We start from the raw sequence: 22,024 nt of genomic DNA, 5'->3' as shown, positions 1-22,024 counted from the left end.
CCGTCAGCCCTCGCCCCCTGGGGCCTGCGTGGTCTGTCTCACTGTGCGCGAATATGCGCCCGCGGTCTGCCCCGCACCCCAACTGGTTCCCGTCTGCCTGCGCGCCTGGGTCGGGGGCCCTGTCCTGCCCGACCCTGCTCGCTGCTGGCTCCGCCCCTCTTACCGTCCCCGTTGAACGGTTAGATGTAGTCGGACTTCCGTATAATTCAATTTTCTGTCCTTTGGTTGTGTCTTTGTTTCTCCAAACCTTTGTTGTATTCAAACTTGGTTGTGGGAGAAGGCACAGTGTTTCCACCTATGCCTCCATCTTGGCGGAAGTCTGCAGGTTTTTTTCTTATCACTTGACAGCTGTTGCAGATTTCATGATGCTCACCCTTACTTTATGATAAGGCAGTTATTAAACTGCTGATCTTGCCTTTCAGTGTACTAATGAAGAAGCAGGTACACTGCTGTACCACACCTTTTATGACTTTATTTCAATCTCACTGTTGTCCTTTGTAATCCAATGTATTTTGTTTTACACATTTCACAGCGTTAATCTGAGAAGGGGTGGCGTATGATAGCACCAGACTTCCCTTGGCACCCATGATGCAGGAGAAGTTAAGAACTCCCTTCTTAGAATTTTAGATTTTTCACACAGGGTTCCAAGAGCTCTGGAGTTTTTTCATGCAGCAGGAGCAGCTGTGGGGAGTGGGGTGGGGGAGACCCACTCTTTGGTCAGAGTGGCTCCACTTTTACGAACTTTTGGGGTTTCTGTGTTGACTACAGGGCCTTGTTGCTACTGTGTGGGTCAGGGAACAGCTTGTCCAAGACTATTCAGGTGTTTGGGGCAGAATGAGATAAAATGCAAAGGCAAACCCACTGAATGGGTGGTATATCGATATAATAAAATACTATATGGTCTAAAAAGGGAAGGGAGTTCTCACATACTACCACATGGATCAGCTTAGAGAACACTATGCTAAGTGAAATAAGCCAATCACAGAAAGACAAATACTGTTTGAGTGTATTTACATGAGGTCCCTAGAGATGTCAGATTCAGAGATAGAAAGAAGAACTGTGATTGCCGGGGGCTGGGGAGGAATTATGGGGAATTCGTGTTTAATGGAGACAGAGTTTCAGTTTTACAAGACAGGAGAAAGTTCCGGAGATGGATGGTGGTGATGGCTGCGCAACACTGTGAATGTGCTTGCTGTCAATGAGACTGTACACAGACTGGTTATGTTATCTATATTTTACCACGACAATAAAAATTGGAAAAATACGGAGCAAAAAGGGAAACCTGCTGAAGTTGTGCCTTCACTAAGGAAACAAGGTGACTGGTGAGAATGGTGGGGACCTGGAACAGGAAATGGACAGCAGCTACGACAGCCCAGGGCTGACATCACAGGAGTGCTGGCTCTTTATCTCCAGGCCGGTGTTGCGGATGCATGGATACTGCATCCCGCGTAGCAACTTTGTCAGAACATAGGCACCCCTCACAGAAAGAGTTGACCAACAGGGCCTGAGTGATGTCACCCGCAGAAGGCTCAGGGCACACCTGGGGAGCACCCCCTCAGTCCTGCTGCTGGCCACTCTATTTAGTAAAAGATAGTCAGATGCCTATTTCCTCCTGATTTTAATTTTTACCACTCTGGGTAGTAAGCTCTGTATAATGCAGCACGTACTTCTCTCTTCAACAGAAAAGTAGGAATCTAGTATTCACCTGGGGCAGTGTCTCAGGTTGTCCTCAGGCTGCAAAGTATAAGAACTACAGTGAGTTTGCAAGACAGGGTCTGAGGGGCCCAATGGCTATGAACACTGACCTCTGACACTAAACGGCTAGACGACTTGCTGCAGTTCTGCTTTTTAGAGTTTTTTCTTCTTTCCTTTCAAGATTGATTTCTGCTTCTCCCTATTTTCAAGGTAACTTATTTCTAACAGTTTCTCTTTGTTTTCTAATTTGCTTTAGACTTGAAGTCTAGGTTAATAAACTCATTAGAATTGTATCTAAAATAAGTGTCAAAAGTTCTGAGTCAGGACTTGAAGAATTTCCTTAAAGCGAGGAGTCTATTGTCACTTTACAAGAGGTTTCTCCCACCCCTTCCCTTTGCTTCTAGGGCCCAAACATATCTTGAGTTCGTAGGAGTATCCGTGCGTGTGCACGTGTGTGGTGTTCTAGCCTCTTGGCTTCCAGTGTCTCAGGATCTTAAAGCGCTTGACAGACAGACACTCTCCAGTAAGTTCCTTTAAGGCTGGGAGAGGTCAGTCTGTCCATCCATGAATGGTTAACTAGGTCATGAAGGCTCCCAGAAGGAGTATGAAACCCAGCGAGCTGTAACTGAACCCAGATCCTCAGACGGTAAGCTCTCCTGTGGCTTCTTGCTCACTCCCAGAACAGAAGAACAGTGCTTTGGGGGCAGGGAAGAGTGGGGTGGGGGCCCACAGAATGAGCTCAAACACTGATTCCAGCCCAAGCAGCCCAGGCTGGTATCTTCCCATCACAGGCAGACTCTGGGGCCTACCTATCCCCCAAGGGGCACAAACAGGGAGAGCTAAGGCCCAGCAATGGGACCCTGGATATTATGATAACTTGCTGTTAAAATGTTCTTTTACACACCAGCTTAGCTTGTGTATGGGCTGTCAGGAATGTGAAATATCAGCAGTGTTAGACAGATGAGGAAACTGAGGCCCAGAGAGGTCAGGTGGAGTAGGACTGGGGTCACTGTAGATCTCTAAAGGTGGGGGAGGAACACACTTTACTGCATTCAGAGTGTAGTCAGCAGTGGCGGTATCCAGCACCACCTTCAGGAGGACACCTGCCCTGTGTCAGGCAGCATGCTAACCCTTCATACCAATCATCTTTAAGCCCTCAAACTGGCCCTCGGTTTATGGGGGAGGAAGCTGAGGCTCAAAAGTGGCTTGCCCAGGCTCACAGCTGGTGGTGGGGAAGAGCCAGGATCTGAACTCTCTAAGCTTGTCCCCTTTGTCAGACACCACCTCTCCCTCCAGGAAACAAGGCCTTCACACCCCGGTCTTAAACACATTTGTGAGTCTGCCCTGCCTAGGTGGCAATGGAGACACTGCTCCCCACCTCCCCAGCTCTAGGTGGGATGGAAAAAGACACAGGGGGCCAATTTCTACTCAACATAATTAGAATCCTCCCTCCCCCCTGCAAAAATCACCTCTAATATAATCACTCCCACTGAAGCAGGGAGCTGGTGGCTCTGCTCTGAGAGGCAGAGAGGAGGGAGAAAGGAGGAGGAAGCCAGTGAGGTAGCTTCTGGCCACAACTCAGGGGTCAGTGGTGAAGCCACAGCATGCCCCTCACCCAACCTCAGATGACCAAAGTTGTCCTCCAGGCCCCAGCAGTAGATAGAGCATCAACATCCTCTTCTGGCCCTCCCTCCTTCTGTGCCCTAGCCTCAGCTCTGACCACTGTTCCCAGCTCAGCTACTCTCCATAGCTCCCAAAATCTAAACGCCTCCCTTGACACCCTTTGGGTCAGACCCCAGCCTTTTTCTGGCCCTTGACCACTGATTTCTGCCCTGTGGCGCTGCCCCGGGAGTGTGCACAGCTCACCGGGCCTTTGTGTCCAGTCTCCCACTCCCTTTGGGCACCCAGTTACCACTGCCTGAATGTCCTTCCCCTACTGCTCCTCCAAAATGCCCTCCTCAAGCTTTCCTCTCTCCCATCAAGACCTAGGGTCTGGCTACTCCTCTTTCCAGAGGAAGAACTGAGTATACCAGGTCAACCCCCTAGGCTGTCACACCTTAGTTCCAGGGCCCCCTACAGAGGACAATGCTTAACCCCAAAGCCTGTATCTGTAAAGGTAGAACCCCAGGCATGCAAGTCAAAGGTTGAATACCTAAATGTCTCAAAGGAAAGCTGGAGTTTTTGGGTAGGTGCTGAGGTGAGAACCCTTTGGGTATGGCCTCCCTACCCCACAGGGCCTTGACCCTGGACCTCACTATCCATAGTCCCTGGGCACCATCCCATAGCCCCCATCTCATCTAAGCTCCCATGGAGCCCTTCAGAATATACAAGTCTGGTGGGGGAGGATTGGATAGAGCGGGCCGTGAGCTGAGGAAAAGGGGACCTGGGAACCAGTCTGGTGTCTGCTTCTGATTTGCTGTGTGACCTGAGGCCAGCCCTCTCCTTTCCAGGCCTGTTTTGTCTCCTGCAAAATGGGGGCTCTGGCTTAGGTCTCACTTCTCAGTGATGAAGTCTGGGTCCTTGGGGCCCCTGGAGACAAGGTCCACCCCTGGCTAGGGTAGGGCAGCCTCCATTAAAAGGTTACATCTTGAAAAGTTTGGATCTCAGTTTAGATAGGGCCAGCAGAGGCCTGTGTGGACAGAATGACCAAACATGGAGCCTCCTGCCAGGGCCGCACTTTTCATCCGATGGACAGATACGGTGCAATGACAATTCTGTGCTGGGCTCTGGGGTCAGAAGGGAGGGTCCCCTGTGATCCCTGCCCTCTAGGATCTGCTCTCTTAGTCTAGTTCGGTGTGAGGGGAGCACACAGACACACAGACCAACAATAGCACAAGACAACAGAAACCCAAGGGCCCAGTGGTCTGGCAAGGGGCACAGCCCAGGTAAGAGTGGCGAGGTCGGGTAGGGGGACGGCACAGAATCAGCTGGACTGAAGCTCAGGGCGTGTGAAGGGAGGAGTGGGAGAGAAACAGGATTGTGGAGCAGCCTGCATGGAGGTTTGCAGAGTTGGGTCTTTGCCTGGTGTTCCACAGGGAGACACTGAAAGTATTTCTAGGGGAAGGGAGGAAGAGGACTAATCTTTACTGGGCATTCCCAACGTGCCAAGTGCTGTCTCAGCTGCTGAGCTGCCTTCTCCAGCCAGCCATCCAGTTACTCTGTGAGGTAATCATCATCCCCCCATTTCACAGACAGGGGAGCTGCCCTGGGAGGTCTTCTCCATAGGTGGCCTGAAGAGGGCAGAGCTGGAGTGGAGTGAGGGTGGGGCTCTGGTCTCTGTTCTTCCCACCTAGCCAGGAAGGCTTATGGGCAGTGTCAGAAGGCAGAAAGGGAGATGGAAGCAGGAGAGCAGTGGGGGAGCTAAAGGAGCTCAGGCCCAGGGAACACTGAGGCTTCTGCCAACTGGATGGCCTGTCCTGCCCCACCTGTACTTTGCCTTTGATCTAGTAGCAGAGGGTAGGCTAGAACCTTCCTGACTGCACGCTTGAAGCCCATCTCTACTTGAGACTTGCTATGAGCTGCAGGAAATGGCCCCCACCCGGCCTAGTCCAAATGTTGGCTGTCTTGTGGCCAAAGACTCACCCAGTGGCAAGTGGAGTACATTGAGCCCCTGGTTGCAGAGCTGGAGGGGCCCAGTTTTACAAAATGAGGCTTCTGAGCTCAGAAAGAGCAAATGGCTGGTTGAGGTTGCACAGCACCATAGGTTAGGGCTTGAACCCAGTGCCCCTCACTCTCCTGGTTTTGTCTTCCTAGGCCTCTGTCTGGACAGGAAGAGGGGTAAGGTCATATCTTCTAAAAGGTATCTTTCTGGGGGTAGACATGTGAAAAGGGATGCAGTCCCTATGATTACCAGTCCAGACTCAGTCCTTTTATCATTATTGTTATCAATGCAGTTAATAACAGTAATCAGACTTCCGGCCAAGATGGAGGCGTAGGTAGAGACACTGCCTTCTCGAACAACCAAAATAAGGACAACAACAATTCAGAAACAAAGTAACAACCAAAACTGAAAGAAAATTGAACTGTATGGAAGTCCGACAACCAAGGAGTTAAAATAGACACATTCATCCAGGCCAGTAGGCAGGGTGGAGTTGGGTGGTCAAGTGGAGAGGGGTCACGGCACAGGAAGTGGTGACACCAGGTGCACAAGGCACCCTGGGCGCGCAAGGCAGCACCGGGCAGACCCTGGGCACCCAGGCAGCGGTTGGCAGACCCTGGGCGTGGGGTGACAACAGGCAGGCCCAGCGAGGTGGCAATTGAGAAGTGGGGCACCATGCACAAAGTGGCTGGCTGACTGGGCAGTGGTCCCTCACTCGTGTGCAGGTAACTGGGGAGTGAGACAGATCACGCAACCCAGGGTCCTAGCGCTGGGAAATAAAGCCTCAAAACACCAATTGAAAACACTTGTGGGGGTTAAGGCCCAGGGAGAGACTCCCACCCTCATAGGAAAATTCCTTGAAGAAACCCACAGGATCCTAGAATGCACACAAACCCACCCACATGGGAATCAGCACCAGAAAGGCTCGGTTTGCTTGGGGAAAGCAGCAGAAGGGACTGAGGTGCAACAGAGAGCAGAGCAAAGCGCCATTTTTTTCCCTCTCGGACCCCGCCCCCACATAAAATGTCATGGCTCAGCGACTGGGTCGCCCCACCCTGGTGAACACCTAAGGCTCTGCCCCTCATACATAATAGGTGCAAACAGACCCAAATATTATGGCTCAAGCAGAAGAACAGCTCAAAGCCCCAGAGCCAATACTTCTAAGTGACCAAGAGATAGCCAACCTATTAGATGCACAGTTCAAAACACTGGTGACCAGGATGCTCACAGAACTGGTTGATTTTAGTCACAAATTAGATGAACAAATGAAGGCTAAACTAAGTGAAATGAAAGGAAATGCACAGGGAACCAATAGTAATGGAAAGGAAAGTGGGACTCAGATCAATGGAGTGGACTAGAAGGAAGAAAGAAATATCATTCAACCAGAACAGAATGAAGAAATAAGAATTCAAAAAAAATGAGGAGAGGTTTAGGAACCTCCAGGACATCTTTAAATGTTCCAACATCTGAATTATAGGGGTACCAGAAGGGGAAGAGGAACAGCCACAAGTGGAAAACTTATTTGAACCAATAATAAAGGAGAACTTCCCCAGGCAGGCAAAGGAAATAGACTTCCAGGAAGTCCAGAAAGCTCAGAGAGTCCCAAAGAAGGTGGACCCAAGAAGGAACACACTAAGGCACATCATGATTACATTAGCCAAGATTAAAATGAAGGTGAGAATCCTCGAAGCAGCAAGAGATAAGGAGACAGTAACCTACAAAGGAGTTCCCATCAGACTGTCAGCTGATTTCTCAAAAGAGACCTTACAGGCAGAAAGGGGCTGGAGAGTAGTATTCCAAGTCATGAAAGGCAAGGACCTACAGCCAAGATTGCTCTATCCAGCAAAGCTTTCATTTAGAATGGAAGGACAGATAAAATGCTTCTCAGATAAGGTCAAGTTGAAGGAGTTCATCATCACCAAGCCCTTATTATATGAAATGTTAAAGGGATTTAGCTAAGAAAAAGAAGATAAAAAACATGTACACTAAAATGACAGCAAACTCACAATTACTAACAACCACACCTAAAATAAAAACAAACTAAGGAAACAATGAGAACAGGAACAGAATCACAGAAATGGAGATCACATGGAGGGTTAGCAACCGGGGAGTGGGAAGAGGAGGGGGGGGGAAGGTACAGAGAATAAGTACCATAGATGGCAAGCAGAAAATAGACAGGGGGGAGGGCAAGAATAGTATGAGAAATGTAAAAGCTAAAGAACTTACGGCACATGGACATGAACTAAAGAGGGGGAATGTGGGAGGGAGAGGGTGTGCAGGGTGAAGGGGAATGAAGGGGGGAAATGGGACAACTGTAATAACATAATCAATAAAATATATTTAAAAAATTAAAAAAATAACAGTAATCACACACAATTGCAGAGCGCCAGACATGTGAAAAGTATTTCAGTGCCTGTGAGCCTGTCCCCCTCAAAACAGCCCTGTGAGGTAGGTTTTGGTGCAAGCACAACCCCAAGCCCCACCCACTCATGGCCCATCTGGTTCAGAAAGGTTGAGTGATGGCTCGGGGTCACACAGCTGTGAGCAATAGAGCTGGGACTTCAACCTGTGCTCTATCCACTACACCCCACTGCCTCTCATGGAGAAGAGGCAGGGTAGTGTAATGGAGAGAGCACTGGCCGAGCAGCAGATAGGGCCTTCCTGCAGTCACGGTGTCATCCTAGGCTCCCTGGAGGCAGTGGCAGTGGTGGCAGGTTCGGCTCTCCATGCTCAACCTACCACTCGGTTGGCAGGGTGGGCAGCATGCCCAAGAGGGCTTGCTGATGTTCTGTGCATCCTCGTGTTGTTAATGCTCTGGCTCCCAAGGTGATGGAGGAGGGTGGGGGTCCTGTAGGCAGAGCTAATGGGCCTTTTGGAGCCAGACCCTGCTGCTTTAAAGGACAAACCCCCACCCTGGTCCCCTGGCCCTTCTGTAGCCACAATGATGGCACCTAATCGTTGACTCCCCAGTGGAATTTACCATAAGACATTTCAAATAGGCCATGCTGCTGGGTAATCAAAGTTGCAGGGTCCTTGGAGGCAAGTTCACTAGTGGGGGCTACAGAAAGAGTACAGGGCTGGGAGGCTGGAGGCCTGAGGTCTCGTTCTGGCCCTGACCTTCGCTCTGCTCTGGGCCTCAATCTCCCCAGCTGCAAATCAAGACAAGGCTAGGTTCTCTAGGGATCTGTAAAGCCCCCAAAAGGCTGCAAAGTCACAAGTCTGGGCATTTATTTTTCATAAGAGGGATTATTTCTTCCATGGGACTATCACGGGAGTTCATGACCTAGGAGGGTTCAAAACGACTGGCTTTCTACGCAAGGCAAAGGAAGGCTAAGGAGCTCCTCCATGTTAAAAGATGCTGAAGGTGTAGGATATCTAAATGCTACACAGTGTCCCACACTGGGGGATGCTGTGGAGACAGTAGGCATTGTGAATATGGACAGTACATTAGATGGCATTACTGCATCGATGTCAAGTTTCCTGAGCTGGCAGCTCTGCTGTGGTTATATCTGAGAATATCATTTTCTTAGAGCACAGTGTAAAGCATGAAGGGGCCCAGGGCCATCATGCGTGCATGATGAGGAACAGGGAGGCTCCTGAGAGAGGGGACAGAGCAAAGCGGTAACAACAGTTGAACCAGAGGAAAGGGCATGTAGACATTCTTTGTACTATTTTTGCAATTTTTCTGAAAGCTTGAAATTATCTTAAAATACAAAACTAAAAAGAAACAGGCCAGGTCAGAGTTTGTGCTCCAGGGCCAACCCATCTGTTTCTTGACTCACACAAGCTTTACAAGAATAGGAATTTCTTGTCATCACTTAAACATTGGGAGATGGTGCGTGAGAATCTGGATCGTTGGCTTCTCTTGCAAAGGGAACACTGCAGCCACAATGAGTGGTACTTCTGCAGGCAGTGGCTGGAAGCAGCTGTGCTCTGGCTTGGCGCCTACGGTCTCCCTGGCTGGCCCAGGGGCTGTGTGAGCCTGTGATTCCTGAGCATTTCTACTCTGTCTGGTCTGAAGAGCCTGACATGGGCTGGGGCCTGCCTGGCTGTTCTGGGGAAGGAGCTCCAGGCCTTCAGGATTTCCTTTGTTCCTGGAGCACTGGGGATATCAGAGTCTTTCTGAAGGTTGATCTGCCCCCATTTGTCAGGTGGGAGACTGAGGTTCTGGGGTGGGCAGAGGTCATAGCTGGAGCAGATGGAGGGCTGGAACCTGAGTGCTCTGTCTTCAAACGTTGCTCTTGTTCCACACATAGCACCTCACACGGTATTATTTGCAAAGGACAGTCACATCCATCTGTGTATGTGGTCCCCACAGTAGCCCTGTGGGGTAGGCAGGGGAAGTGCCCTCCTACCTGCTCCCCCATTGCATGGACACAGACATAGAGGCTCTGAGAGGGAAGCTACATGCCTGAGGCCACACAGCAAGTTCATTTCAGAGCCTGGATCTGACTCAGCCTGGCCACACTCTTCTCTTTCTACAACTCAGCGCAGCCTCTCTCCTTACTCTGGCAGGCAGTGACTGAGCCCCTGAGGTGTGCAGGGCCCACAGGTGGAGCTGGGCATGACCTCCTGATAACCTCAGGCTCAGGCTCCTGCCTGCTTGGACCAATCTGGGTGACTGGATCAATGCAGAAGTGCATCACAGTGCATCTGTCTATATCTGCCTATCTGCCTACAGCCAAAGACAGAAGGGGCCCATAAAAGTGAGACCCATTAAATTTGGGTGGGTGGTGAGACTGTGGATGGGTTTTGCTCTTTATTTTATTTGAGATGGTTTGCACAGTGCAAAACTCAATCAGTGTGCCCGAATGGACCAAGCACATTGTGGATGTCACAGGCTGACGTTTGGGTCCCAGGCAGTATGGGAGTGACCACCAGAGGTAGTGCTCAGAGAAGCCTTCATAGAGGAGGTAGGCCTGAGCAGATGGGCAGGAGGTAAATGAGCAATACCAAAGGGAGAGAGCCATTAGGGAGGAGGGAACAGCCTCAGCAAAGGCTGGGCAGAGGGAATGGAGCCAGGTGGGTGTGCAGCAGAGGTATCCAGTAAGCAGGCTGTGGTGAATCCCTGACTTGCACGGCTGAGAAGGGCACTGCATTCTGTGCCTGGGCCCACTCTACAAACCTGTCACCCACAGCCTGTCCAGACCCAGCTTACACACAATCAGTGACGAGGACCCTACTGTCTCACAGGCAGCCTCTTTTGTCCTAGAATGGTTCTTCTGTTACAGAAGTCTTCTCTTCCCAGTTAGATTGCTTTCTATTGGACTGACTGTGCCGCTTCCTCACTGTCTTTGCCCATGAGCCGGGGCCAGGCTGCTTGCTCCGCCTTCCCCCCATACAGCTGTGTTTCTGAATGTCAGCACTGATGCTCACAGTCAAGTTTCATTTTCTTCAGTCTAATTCACACTGTACTCTGGTGATCTCTGTGGGTCCTGACTAGTGCTTTCTTTTTGCCATGCTCCCTGGGATGGTGGTCTCTGTGAACTTGATGGGCACACTTTCCATATTGTGACAGGACAGAACTCCAGGAAATGCCACTAGAAGCCTTCTACCAGGTGACCTGCAATCCAAGAATCAGCACAAGCTGGCTGAAATCTCCTGGCCTCCAGCACAGCCTTCTCCATCTTGTCCATGAGGACATCATGGGAGACCACGGCTGCTGTCTCCTGACATCCAAAGGCCCAGGGTCTACTTCATACCTAGGCTCTCAGCCAGTTGTATAGGTTGAGACCAAAGTGGTTGGTTCAACCTGCGCCTGAGTGGCCCCGTAGTCCCTTTCTTTTCTCAGTGCTCACAGAGCACCCACTCCCGAGCTGAGGACCAGTGCTGACCCTGCTGTGACACCATAAGTTTGGGTTTCGCAGGGCTCTCTGAGATTCTTGCCTTTTGTCTGTCTCTAGTTTACTGTTCTTCCCTACTGAGTGCAAAGCTTACCTCCAAGTCTCCAAGGGCTTGGAGGTTTTAGTTCTCACAGGACCTGTTGGTCTTCTTAGTTCCCTTAGAGACATCCTGCCACCCCTTCCCAGTTATGAGGCTTCTCCCTGACTAGAGGAAGGGACATAACCAGACCACTCAGTCTCAGTGTCTCCACTTGACTTCCAGTGATCCAGATGACCGACCTAGCCACTTCTCCCAAGAATGCTCGCCTCTCTGCTAAACACTTCAGCCTGCCGGTCAGAACCAGGGCCATGATCCTAAGCTCTCATGCAGCCCTAAGTTCCAAGAGGGCATTTGAAGCTTTATTGTCACTGTTCTGGTTTTAGCTCAAATATAATCTCAGGTACACCCTCCCTGACCAACTCAGTTTCTGTCCATTCTTCTGGGTCTCCATTTCACTACCATGGTAGAATATCTTCATCTGATTTAGCACTATCTGAAATTATTTTACGTATTTGCTTGCTTGTTTCTTTATTGTCTATCTCTTGGAGTCTAAGCTCCAGTAGAGCAGGGAACTTGTTTGTTCCATTAACTTTACTGGCATACAGTAGGTGCTTAATAAATGTTGATTGAGTAAGTTCTGAGTAAATGAATACCCAGCCCTGACTCTCATTCCTTCTGCTATCCTACCCCGCAGGCCTGATGAACTTCCTTTTTGTATTTCTAGGACATCCCCCACCCCTTCAGACCTCTGTGCCTTTTATGTGTTTGCCTCTGCTAGGAGGGCCCTTTCTCCACACTCTGTTTGGTGGGCTCCTACCAGTGCTTTAAAACCAGCTCAGTTCCACCCTGTTCTGTTCCCTTCTTCGCTTTTGTACACCTTCTTCACTCTTCTACTGTGGAATTAGTTATTTGCTGGTCTGCTTATCCCAGCCTAACTGGACTGGAGGCTCCTGCAGCCAGAGGTGGGTCCCAGTGCTCAGCCCAGGGCCAGTGTCAGAGTAGCTGATCAAGGGTTTGCTGTGCACTCCTGGACAATAAGTCCTTTTGGGTGTCCCTGTTAAAGGAAAGGTGGTTACCTGGCTGGTGTCTCACCTCTGCAGGGCCTCCCCACTTCCTCTCTTACCCTCTGCAGCATCCAGACTGAGGTTTTAAAAATGTAAATGTGATCAGATCACATTTATAACCATTCCAGAGAATCTTCATTACACTAAAAAAAAATCCCAACCTCCTGACCATGCCCATGAGGCCTGACATCTGGCTCCTCCAGGTCTCCATCTTGCTCACAATCTTCCAGCACGATACTGCCTTTGAGCCTCTGCACTCGCTGCCTACTTCTTACTGCCTAGCGCACTTTCCCCTGGATAGTCACAAGGCCAGCTCCTGCTCATCTGTCACACCTCAGCTCACACGTGACCTCCCCTGACCTCCCCAGCCATGGCCTCCCAATTTTGGTCACACACCTACGACCCTTTGGAATTTTGCCATCGCCTATCTCTCTTCAGTGACACCACAGCTCCTCAGGGCTGGGGCCTCATGGGCCTCATCCATTGCGGTTTCTCTAGCACCCAGCCCAGTGCCGAGCACACAGGAGGTGCCCAAAACAACTGTCACCTGACTGATTCTTTCTCATCCTTGATGAGAACAGTCTTCAGTGTCTGACTTTTCAGAAAACCAACTCACTAGAAGGTAAGTTTCATGAGGTCAGGGATTTGTTGATTTTCTTCATTGCACTATCCCTAGAGTGGTGCCAAGTGTCCAGTAGGCTCAGGGAATGTTTTTTGGGGAAAGGGAGAAAGTTCTTATTTAGGGCTGAGCTGGCCAGAAATCTGGAGCCAAGGACCAAAGTCCCTATGATCCTCCAGCCTCTTGAAGAGGACACAGGCACCCTCCTCCTCACGGGGTGGGAACTGGCAATGGGAGTGAGCCCATTGTCGGGCTGAAGCTCACCTGACAGAAGCATGGGGTCCTTGTCCACAGACTTGCGCACCTGGTCAGACTCCCCTGTCAGGGAGCTTTCATCAATCTTGAGGTCATTGCCCTGGATGAAGAGGCCATCAGCAGGGAGAAGATCACCTGATGGGAGGAAGGTCAAGGGAGTCAGCAGGGTCTCAGGTAGCTGGAGAGGCTGGAATATTCCCCTAAAGTTATGATCACAAAAGAAGGTTCTTGATTGGGGACCAGCTCCCCAGAGCTCCCAAGGTGTAGGAACCAAGATGGCACCACCACAGGCCAATAAGAAGCTGAAGACTAGAGCCAAGGTGACTGGTACAAGGCCTTGAGGGCTGAGGTTGGGCCCCAAAACAATCCTAGCTCAAGTTGGCATGCTCTTTAGTTTACTAAGTGCATCTCTTGGTCTGGTGTGGTTTTGAGGCCTAGCTTTCTTAACGATTCATTTTCTGGTTTCAACTATGATGTGAGAAATTCTTTTGAAAGGGACTAATCCATCTTGGCTGGGTGGAGGTGACAACAGAACAGGCACATGTCAGAGGAAACCAAGCTCCCAAGGGCTGAATGAGGAGGGGTATACCCCAATCTCTCCCTCATATTCTGTCTCTCCTTTCCCAAGGACACAGCTCATCTCAACCCCTCTGGCACCAGCCTGCCCACTTTCTCCATGGCAGTTTCACAGGCTTAGAATGTTCACTCATCTATGTCCACTCTCCATAACACCCTCCCTAGCCCAACAACCATCTATCAATGGCCAAATCAGGGATAGGAAGTGGATTTTATTTCATAAACCCATCTGAGTGTTACTAGTCCTTGGAGTGTTGTGTTGAGAAGGCTGCATCTAGGCTCTGAGCTGTGATTGGTTAGTACTATCTGCTATGGGTGCAGATATTGAGAGTAGTGGCACATGTGCCATGTATGTGCCATTTCTGAGTTAAATGGATTCTGAAATCCCAGTCCCTCCAGAAAGTAGTCTTTCACTTCCAAAGGATCTCAAAAGACATTTTGACTTGGGATCAGTCTTCAGGGACCCAACCCCTTCCCTGGGCAGCAGAGGGAAGGCTGGTTCCCTCCCCAACCAGCTGGTTCCCTTCCTAACCAGCCTCTCAGGGTCTGCTTGGCCTGTTCCACCTCTGCACAGATGCTAGCTTCACCACCTGGTTCTGCGGCTGGGACACTTACCATATTTGATTTGGGCGATGTCCCCAACCACAATCTCAGCCACAGGGATCTGAACCACCTGGCCAGCCCGGACCACAGTGAACTTCTGCTCCTGCTCGATGCGGCTCTGCAGGCCCCGGAACTGCTTCTCTTTGCTCCAGTCATTGAAGGCTGTGACCAGGACCACACAGATGACTGAGAGGAGGATGGCAGCTCCCTCGATCCAGCCTGCCTCTGCTTCCCCTTCATCCTCGGCCCCACCCTGGGCCGTGGCGCATCCTGCAGAGAGCAGAAGGAAGCAGGTGGAGTGGGGTCAGCTAGGTAGAAGGGGCCTTGTAGGCCTGGCTTTAAATCCCACTTCTGCCAAGCAAAAACTATTGATAATCAGATAATCATGATCTATTTATTCAGTGTGTCTGGGTGCCAAGCCCTGTGCAAAGTGCTTCATACACATCATCTTAGAGCACTCACTCTGCTCATTTCACAAATGTGAAAGCTGAGGCTTCTTAGAGGAGCCAAGTGACTTGCCTAAGCTAGGAAGGGCAAGACAGGAGCTAGGGTACCTGGCTTCAGAGCCTATTGTTTTAGTTACTTTGGTTTTCTGCTTTTGCACTAGCCGTGAGATCTTGGGTAAATGACTTCACCGCTCTGAACATCAGTTTTCTCATCTGTAAATAGGCAGAATATTTTTTTATCTTGAGGACTATTGTGAGGGTTGAAGTTTAAGGAGGTAAGGTTCATGGCATCTCCAGCACAAATCTAGCACAAATCTAGCACAAAGGAGAGGTCTGATTAATGAAAAAAGAGAAAAAGTATTGATGGAATAGAATGAGCTTAATCAATATTGCACCTACTTTCAGGTCTAAAATGCAGTTTTTAAAAATATGCTTTATTGATTATGGTATTCAGTTATCCCAATTTTTCCCTCTGTCCTCCTTTACCCAGTACCCCCCATTCCCTCTGGCAATCCCCTCCCTTAGCTCATGTCCATGGGTCATACATATAAGTTCTTTGGCTACTCCATTTCCTATACTGTGCTTAACATACCTCTGTCTATTTTGTACCTACCAATTTGTACGTCTTAATCCCTGCATTCTTTTCCCCCATTCTCCCCCTTCCTCCTCCCAACTGATAACTATCCAAATGATCTCTATATTTACAATTCTGTTTCTGTTCTGCTTGTTTGCTTAGTTTGTTTAGATTCAATTGTCAATAGTTGTGAATTTATTGCCATTTTAATGTTCATTGTTTTGATCTTCCTCTTTTTCTTAAACAAGTACCTTTAATATTTTATATAATAATGGCTTGCTGATTATGAACTCCTTTACCTTTACCTTGTCTGGGAAGCACTTTATCTGCCCTGCCATTCTAAATGATAACTTTGCTAGATAGAGTAATCTAAGCTGTAGGTCCTTTATCACTTTGAGTACTTCTTTTCAGTCCCTTCTAGCCTGAAAAGTTTCTTTTGAGAAACCAGCTAACAGTCTTATGGGAAGTCTTTTGTAGGTAGCTATCTGTTTTTCTCTTGTTGCTTTTAAGATTCTCTCTTAACCTTTACCCTTTGGCATTTTAATTATGATGTGTCTTTGTGTAGTTCTCTTTGTGTTCATCTTGTTTGGGATTCTGTGCTTCCTTGACTTGTATGTCTACTTGCTTCACCAAATTAGGGACGTTTTCTTTAATGATTTTTTCAAATAAGCTTTCAATTTCTTGCTCTTGCTCTTCTACTTCCAGCACCCCTATGATTCAAACATTGGTACATTTGAAGCTGTCCCAGAGGCTGCTTACACTATCCTTGTATTTTTTTAAGTTCATTTTTCTTCTTGTTGTTCTGATTAAATGCTTTTTTCTTCCTTGTGTTGATTCAAATCATTGATTTGATTTTCGGCTTCATCCACTCCACTGTTGACTCCCTGTGAATTTTTATTTATTTTACTTAGTGTAACCTTCATTTCTGTCTGTTTTTTCTATGCTATTGAAGTACCCAGTGAGTTCCTTGAGTATTCCTAGTAACCAGTGGTTTGAATTCTGCATGTGATAGATTGCTTATCTACATTTTGTTATCTCCATCTTATTCTGGAGTTTTGTTCTATTCTTTAATTTGGGTCATGTTTCTTTGCTCCTCATCTTGGTAGCCTCCCTGTGTTTGTTTCTATGTATTAGGTAGAGCTGCTTTGACTCTCTGTCTTAGTAGCATAGCCTATTATAGAAAAGTGCACCTGTAATTTGGATGAGGAAGAGCCTTAGGTAATTGTCAGGGCGAGGCAACCTGTGCGAACCAGGTTGATGGAGTCTCAGATATGGTGTCACCACTCTGTGGCTCTGTAGATGGCAGGGCTCAGAAAAGGTACAATGGCTATTGTCTGCAGTTCTGTCTGGGAGGAAGCTGTCCCCTAGTTCTTACCTTGATGCCAGACACTTCAATTCCTCCCCATATGTCACTGGTGCTCTTGGAGCTGCTGCCCCAGTGCTGGAGCCCAGAGGGAGTAAGTCTGTGTAAGTTCTAAGAGCATTGTGGGTCCTTTAAAAGGAGACACCCAAGAATCCTGCAGTTTTCCTGCCACCCCAACTCCCACTGGTTTTTATAGCCAGAAGTTATGGGGACTTATCTTCCTGGCACTGGAACCCTGGGCTGGGTGGTCTGGTGTTGGGCTAAGATTCCTCGCTCCTAAGGTATCCCGTCCCAATTTTATCCATCATACATGGGTGTGGGACTGCCTTTTCTCTGTCTCCACCCCTCTTACCTGTCTGGATGAATGGACCTCTTTAACTCTTTGGTTGTCAGGCTTCCATACAGCTTGATTTTTCTGAAAATTCTAGGTAAGAGCTGTTCTGTAATTTAGTTATCATTTTTGATGTGATTGTGCAAGGAGGCAAGTTGTGTTTACCTATGCCTCCATCTTGATTGGAAGACCCCCCTACCCTGACAATGCATTTTGTTGATATCTTCTCTTTCTATTCTCCCATCAACCATGAGGCAGGTCTCTGGGCTAGAAGGCGGGGACTACAGCACTGGACCTGCCCTCTGATGAGTTGGTCCTAATCTTACTGCTGTCCCTGGATGACCCTGGGTAAGTCACAGCCTTCTCTGAACTGCAGTATCCTCATCTGCAAAATGGGGGTCACTGAGACCACTTCCTAGGCTCAAGGAGAAGGTGAAAGCTCCGGCCTGTGCTCAGCCATAGGAGCTTCTTACTTGGCCTTTGCTGGATTTGAGCCCCTACTACACAGGGAGTATACCCACACTCCATCTGAACCATTTGTGTGACCTACAGTGACCCTACACTATTGCTCCATTGTACCTACCAGTCTGGGCCCTCAAATTGCCTGAGGCCTGCCAGTTCTACCATGTGAAATAGAAAAAGGAAAAACACCACATACATTTAATGCTGAGTGCTAGGGCCTTTCCAAGACCTTCCACACATTCTGTTTCTTGCTTTCCCATGATTCAGAGAGTAAATGGTATATACTCCATTAACAGATGAGAAAACTGAGGCCTGGAGAGGTGAGGTAACACAGCCAAGGTGACTGCTGTAGCCAGGACTAGCTCAGGCCCTTTTTTCCACTGTGGGGTGTGTGGGGAGGTAGAAAACCGCCCTTTCCATGTCTGACCATCCATGCCTAGAAAACTCAGAGTAGTTAGTTCTCTTCCACAGGGGCTGAACTACTTGCAAGACCTGCTATATGCCAAGCATTCACTTTAATCTTCAAGCTGGCTGAAAAAAGTGAAGCAGTTCAGAGAAGGGTAGTGACTCACCTGGGGTCACACAGCAAATCTGGAGTTTGAATCCAGGCCTGGGCTTATAATCTGACATCGGACCTAGCCTGCCCACTGTTCCTGTGCCCAGCACCCCCTCTGCCATGCACTGGCCTCATGTGGAAAAATGGAAAATATTGCCATACACCTATGGCTGATCATCTGGAAGTCCAATTCAATCCCAGGAAGAGAGAACAGCAGTTTTAAGAGACCCCAGCAGGAGCATCTGGGAAAGCCAGCAGTCAGAAGCAATATGACAAGAAGGCTAAGTGTTACCAGGGAATGTTTCTTAGCTCCCAGATCCCAGGAGGGTCCAGGCTGAGCTGGTGCGTCCACCCTGGGGATGGTGAAGAATCACTGTGGTCCAGCAGTGTGTGTGGCTGGAAAATTCCACAGGTTTTCACTGAACCAGCTGTTCCCTGCAGGCTAGTTAACAACCACATCAATGCATAGGGTTCTCAAAGCTACTTTTTTTTCCTTTGGGAATTTCAAAACTTTTCCATTAATTTTAAACCATTTAACTGGACCAGCCTTTGATGGTAATGATACTCATAATTGTGCTGGTGATAACTGACATTGGGCCAACCCTGAGTTCAAATCCCAGCTGTACTATTTAACTGCTGTGTGCCCATGAGCTACTTACTGAACCACAGTGCCTTGGTTTTCTCATCTGCAGAATGTGGGTAATGGCAGGTGCTGACAATGGCAGGTGCTGACAATGGCAGGTGCTGACATAATGGTTAGGTGGCTGACAGGACTCAGGGTGAGCCTTTACGTAAAGCATCTGTGGCAGTGAGCACCCAATAAAAGCTCAGTTAAAGCTGCTGCTTTCTGCTGCCCAGCATTTGTTTGGTGCACACTACTGCCTTTGAGTCCCACAAGCAGCCTGAATGAGCCTTAAGTCCCACATTACAGAGGAGATACAGCCACATTTCGGACCATGTGATGACAGGAGCAGGGGAACTAGGGTGGCCCTCTACCACTGTGAATGATACCAATAGAACCCCCCAAACTGGAAAGCACAGTTGAACCTTGCTAAATAGAAACCCAATATATGAGAATGCATTCTCTTGGACTCCAGAGGAGTGATTTGAGATACAGAACCCAGTGCTTCATTTTGTAGGACTTTTGTTATCTTCTGCCCCTGCTACCTACTCTTTACATGGGAAGGCTGTTCTTTCCCCCTTGTGTCCTTTGTCAATGGGCCCCCATTAGTTACCAAAAACATTTAGCACACTTAGAGATAGCTCAGGATAATGGAACACCTTCAGGTTCTAGAACTAGAAAGACCTGGCTTCAAACCCAGGCTCTGCTGTGTAACCAAGAGTGAGTGACTTGGCCTCTTTGAGCCTTTTGGACAGCTGTACAGTAGGATGACTGCAGGGACTTTGTGATCCCTGGACCTAGTAAGGGCCTGGCACGTGGTACATAATGAATATTGGCTCTATCCCGTTTTCATGAGCTGCTCTCCTTGGACTGGCTTGTGGAAGCCAAGGCACAGTGGTTGAGAAGGATTTGCACGCTGTTGCCTTGACTCCAGCCATGTCTGCTGCCCTTGCAGATGTGGTACCAAAGAGCCTCCTGGGCACTCACTCTGCCAGCAAAAGCCCATTAACTTTTATATCCTCTGAGAACTATCTGATGGTTACAGGGTGTCTTAGAATGACCAGAAAGGCAGGGTGTGCATCTTTTGGTTAGGTGTGTAGCCACTGGGAGCTGCCGTACCCTGGGAACAACTCCTGCTGCCCCAGAACAATTAGGGGGAAGAGACCAGGAAGGGGAAATAAGAAGGGAGCAGGAAGGCCTTGCTGAGATTTCCTCTGGGTCACCCTCAGACTAGGGCAGGGACAGGATCTAGAGTTTGTAACCACTGGGACTGGGGAACCCCCCAGCTGCTTTCCTTGGACCTGAGGTTTTCTAGGGTGTGGACTTTTGCTCTGTGTGACCTTGGGAACCCCATGTGGACTCTCTTGGCCCCCCTCTGTTTAATCAGTAAAATGAGGAAGCTACCTCCTAGGCGGACCAGGGCCTGGCAATGAATAAAGGTCCTCAAAACTGGTCAAGCCACAAACACTTTCTAAGCACCTACTATGTGCCTGTCACTCTGCTGGCACTTTGGTACTTGGGTAGCTGTCATGGGCAGGGAGTTGGGAGCAAGGTTGTGCCAATACCAGCCCTGCCACAAACATGCTGTGTGACCTTGACAAGTGTCTGGAGATCTCTGAGCTGAGCAAGAAAACAGGGAAGGGCTGTCAGTGCTGCAAGGCACTCTACAGCCTGTTAGCCAATCACCAGCACCATTTTTCACATTACTGATGAAGCCTGTGTTTGGAATGGAGGTGGTCCAGGCAACATGGATAATTCAGAGCTCAGAGCTTGGAGCTCAGGCCAGGGTCTGGGTGTTGGGGACGTGTAGGTATCATCGCAAAGTTCAGGAATTCACTCTGCAGGACTAGAGTGTGCACTGTTGCCCTCATCAACCCTGACTGTGGTCTGCACTAGTATCTCAGCTGAAGGCAGGGAGGGGCAATAAAAAGAAACAGAAGGCTTAGGTTTCAAATCCACCCCTATTGCGTACAAGCTGTGTGACCTTAGGCAAGGTCTTTCCCATTCTGGGCCTCGGTTTCTACCTCCTGACGATGAAGGTGACCACAGCCATCTGCCTGGAGGGCTCTGGGGAAGCTCTCCCTGGCACACACTGGAAGCTATATGTTTGTTCCCACTGCACCCCTTCCACCACTTGCCCTCTGAATTCGAATCTCGAATTGAATTGGGTGGGTCACATGAGGTCACTTTCTCAGCTGGCACTGCATCAACCCCATCCCTTTCTATAGGATAGGAGTGAGGCCTCAGAAGCTAGAATGCCTCTGTCTGAGTCATGACTCTGTGCTTCTTACAGTGTGACAGAGCACGCAATTTCCTATCACAGGGCTTCGGTTTCTTAGATAATGACAACACCTACCCACAGAGTTGTTGTGAGGATCAAATGAACTTCTCAACTAGTGGTGGCTATAAAAATAGTAAGAACAATTATTATATTTTTGTGTTGCATCCTTAGCTCTGTTCAAGGGTTATTCAAATAGCCATGTACAATCTTCTACATTTTCTATAAAACTTCTGCAAGGAATGCTGCCCATTATTTATCTCTTATAATGTCCTATCTGAAATTTCATCCCAGAATTCATTGTCAGGGGACATGCTATCTTCCTAAAGAACTGTTTTTCCTCTGTTGATAACTTGAGCTATGCAAATCATCCTAATTCCCTTTCTGCCTTGGCTGCCAGGAAGCTAAAAAAAAAATCAAATTTATATACCAATCACAGTGCCAACATAGTTGGTTTATTTGTTTCCATTCCTTTTTCTGTCTGGCTTTCTATTTGACCTCATATTATGTCTTTGAACCCTTTTTAGAGAGATGTCGTGCAGAAAAAGAAATCAAGTTAGTAATATTATGTATAAAATTGAGGCAGTTCACCTAAAAGACTTGGTTATCTGGTTTCCTGGGCAACTCTAGTTTGGGAGGACATAGGGAAACAGGTGTTCATGAAACCTGAGAGATGACATCTGCATATGGGCTAATGAGGCTCAAGATGGTTATTTCTTATATGTTGTTCCCTTTTTACTTGTTTGCTGGAAGCAGCAAACTTCATACGATAATCTATTAATACAGCATATTCGTTAGAAAACATCAAATTGATCAATACAGCTTCCAGCCAAGACGGAGGCATAGGTAAATATGCTTAGCTTCCTAGCACAAACAAAAGAAGAATAACAGCCAACTTGAAAACAAAAAACAACCAGTACTGCCAGAAAATTGAATTGTCTGGAAGTCTCACAACCAAGGAGTTAAAGAAACATTCATCCAAACTGGTAGGAGAGACAGAGACAGGAAGCTGGGGAGGCAAGGACACATGACAAGGTGGCATCTGGTGGACCAGGATATCCGCATTCACATGCAGATAAGCTGGGAGGAACAACTAGGG

At 48.5% G+C, this 22,024-nt stretch overlaps 1 protein-coding gene across 10 annotated transcripts in view; it reads right to left on the bottom strand.

Annotated features, from left to right (window-relative positions):
- ATP2B2 (ATPase plasma membrane Ca2+ transporting 2) overlaps positions 1–22,024 on the bottom strand; it is a 467,640-nt gene that overhangs the window by 76,648 nt on the left and 368,968 nt on the right. For all 10 annotated transcript variants that reach the window (XM_037055587.1, XM_037055588.1, XM_037055596.1 and 7 more), the window contains 2 exons: positions 14,306–14,563; positions 13,124–13,249 (listed from right to left, as the gene is read on the bottom strand). In XM_037055587.1, the coding sequence (XP_036911482.1) occupies positions 13,124–13,249; positions 14,306–14,563 (384 nt within the window). The remainder of the gene's footprint in view (positions 1–13,123; positions 13,250–14,305; positions 14,564–22,024) is intronic.

Source organism: Sturnira hondurensis, unplaced genomic scaffold, assembly GCF_014824575.4.
Source record: "Sturnira hondurensis isolate 20B ecotype Veracruz unplaced genomic scaffold, ASM1482457v3 Scaffold0008723, whole genome shotgun sequence".
NCBI lineage: Eukaryota > Metazoa > Chordata > Mammalia > Chiroptera > Phyllostomidae > Sturnira > Sturnira hondurensis.
This window is presented reverse-complemented; position numbering and strand designations above follow the sequence as displayed.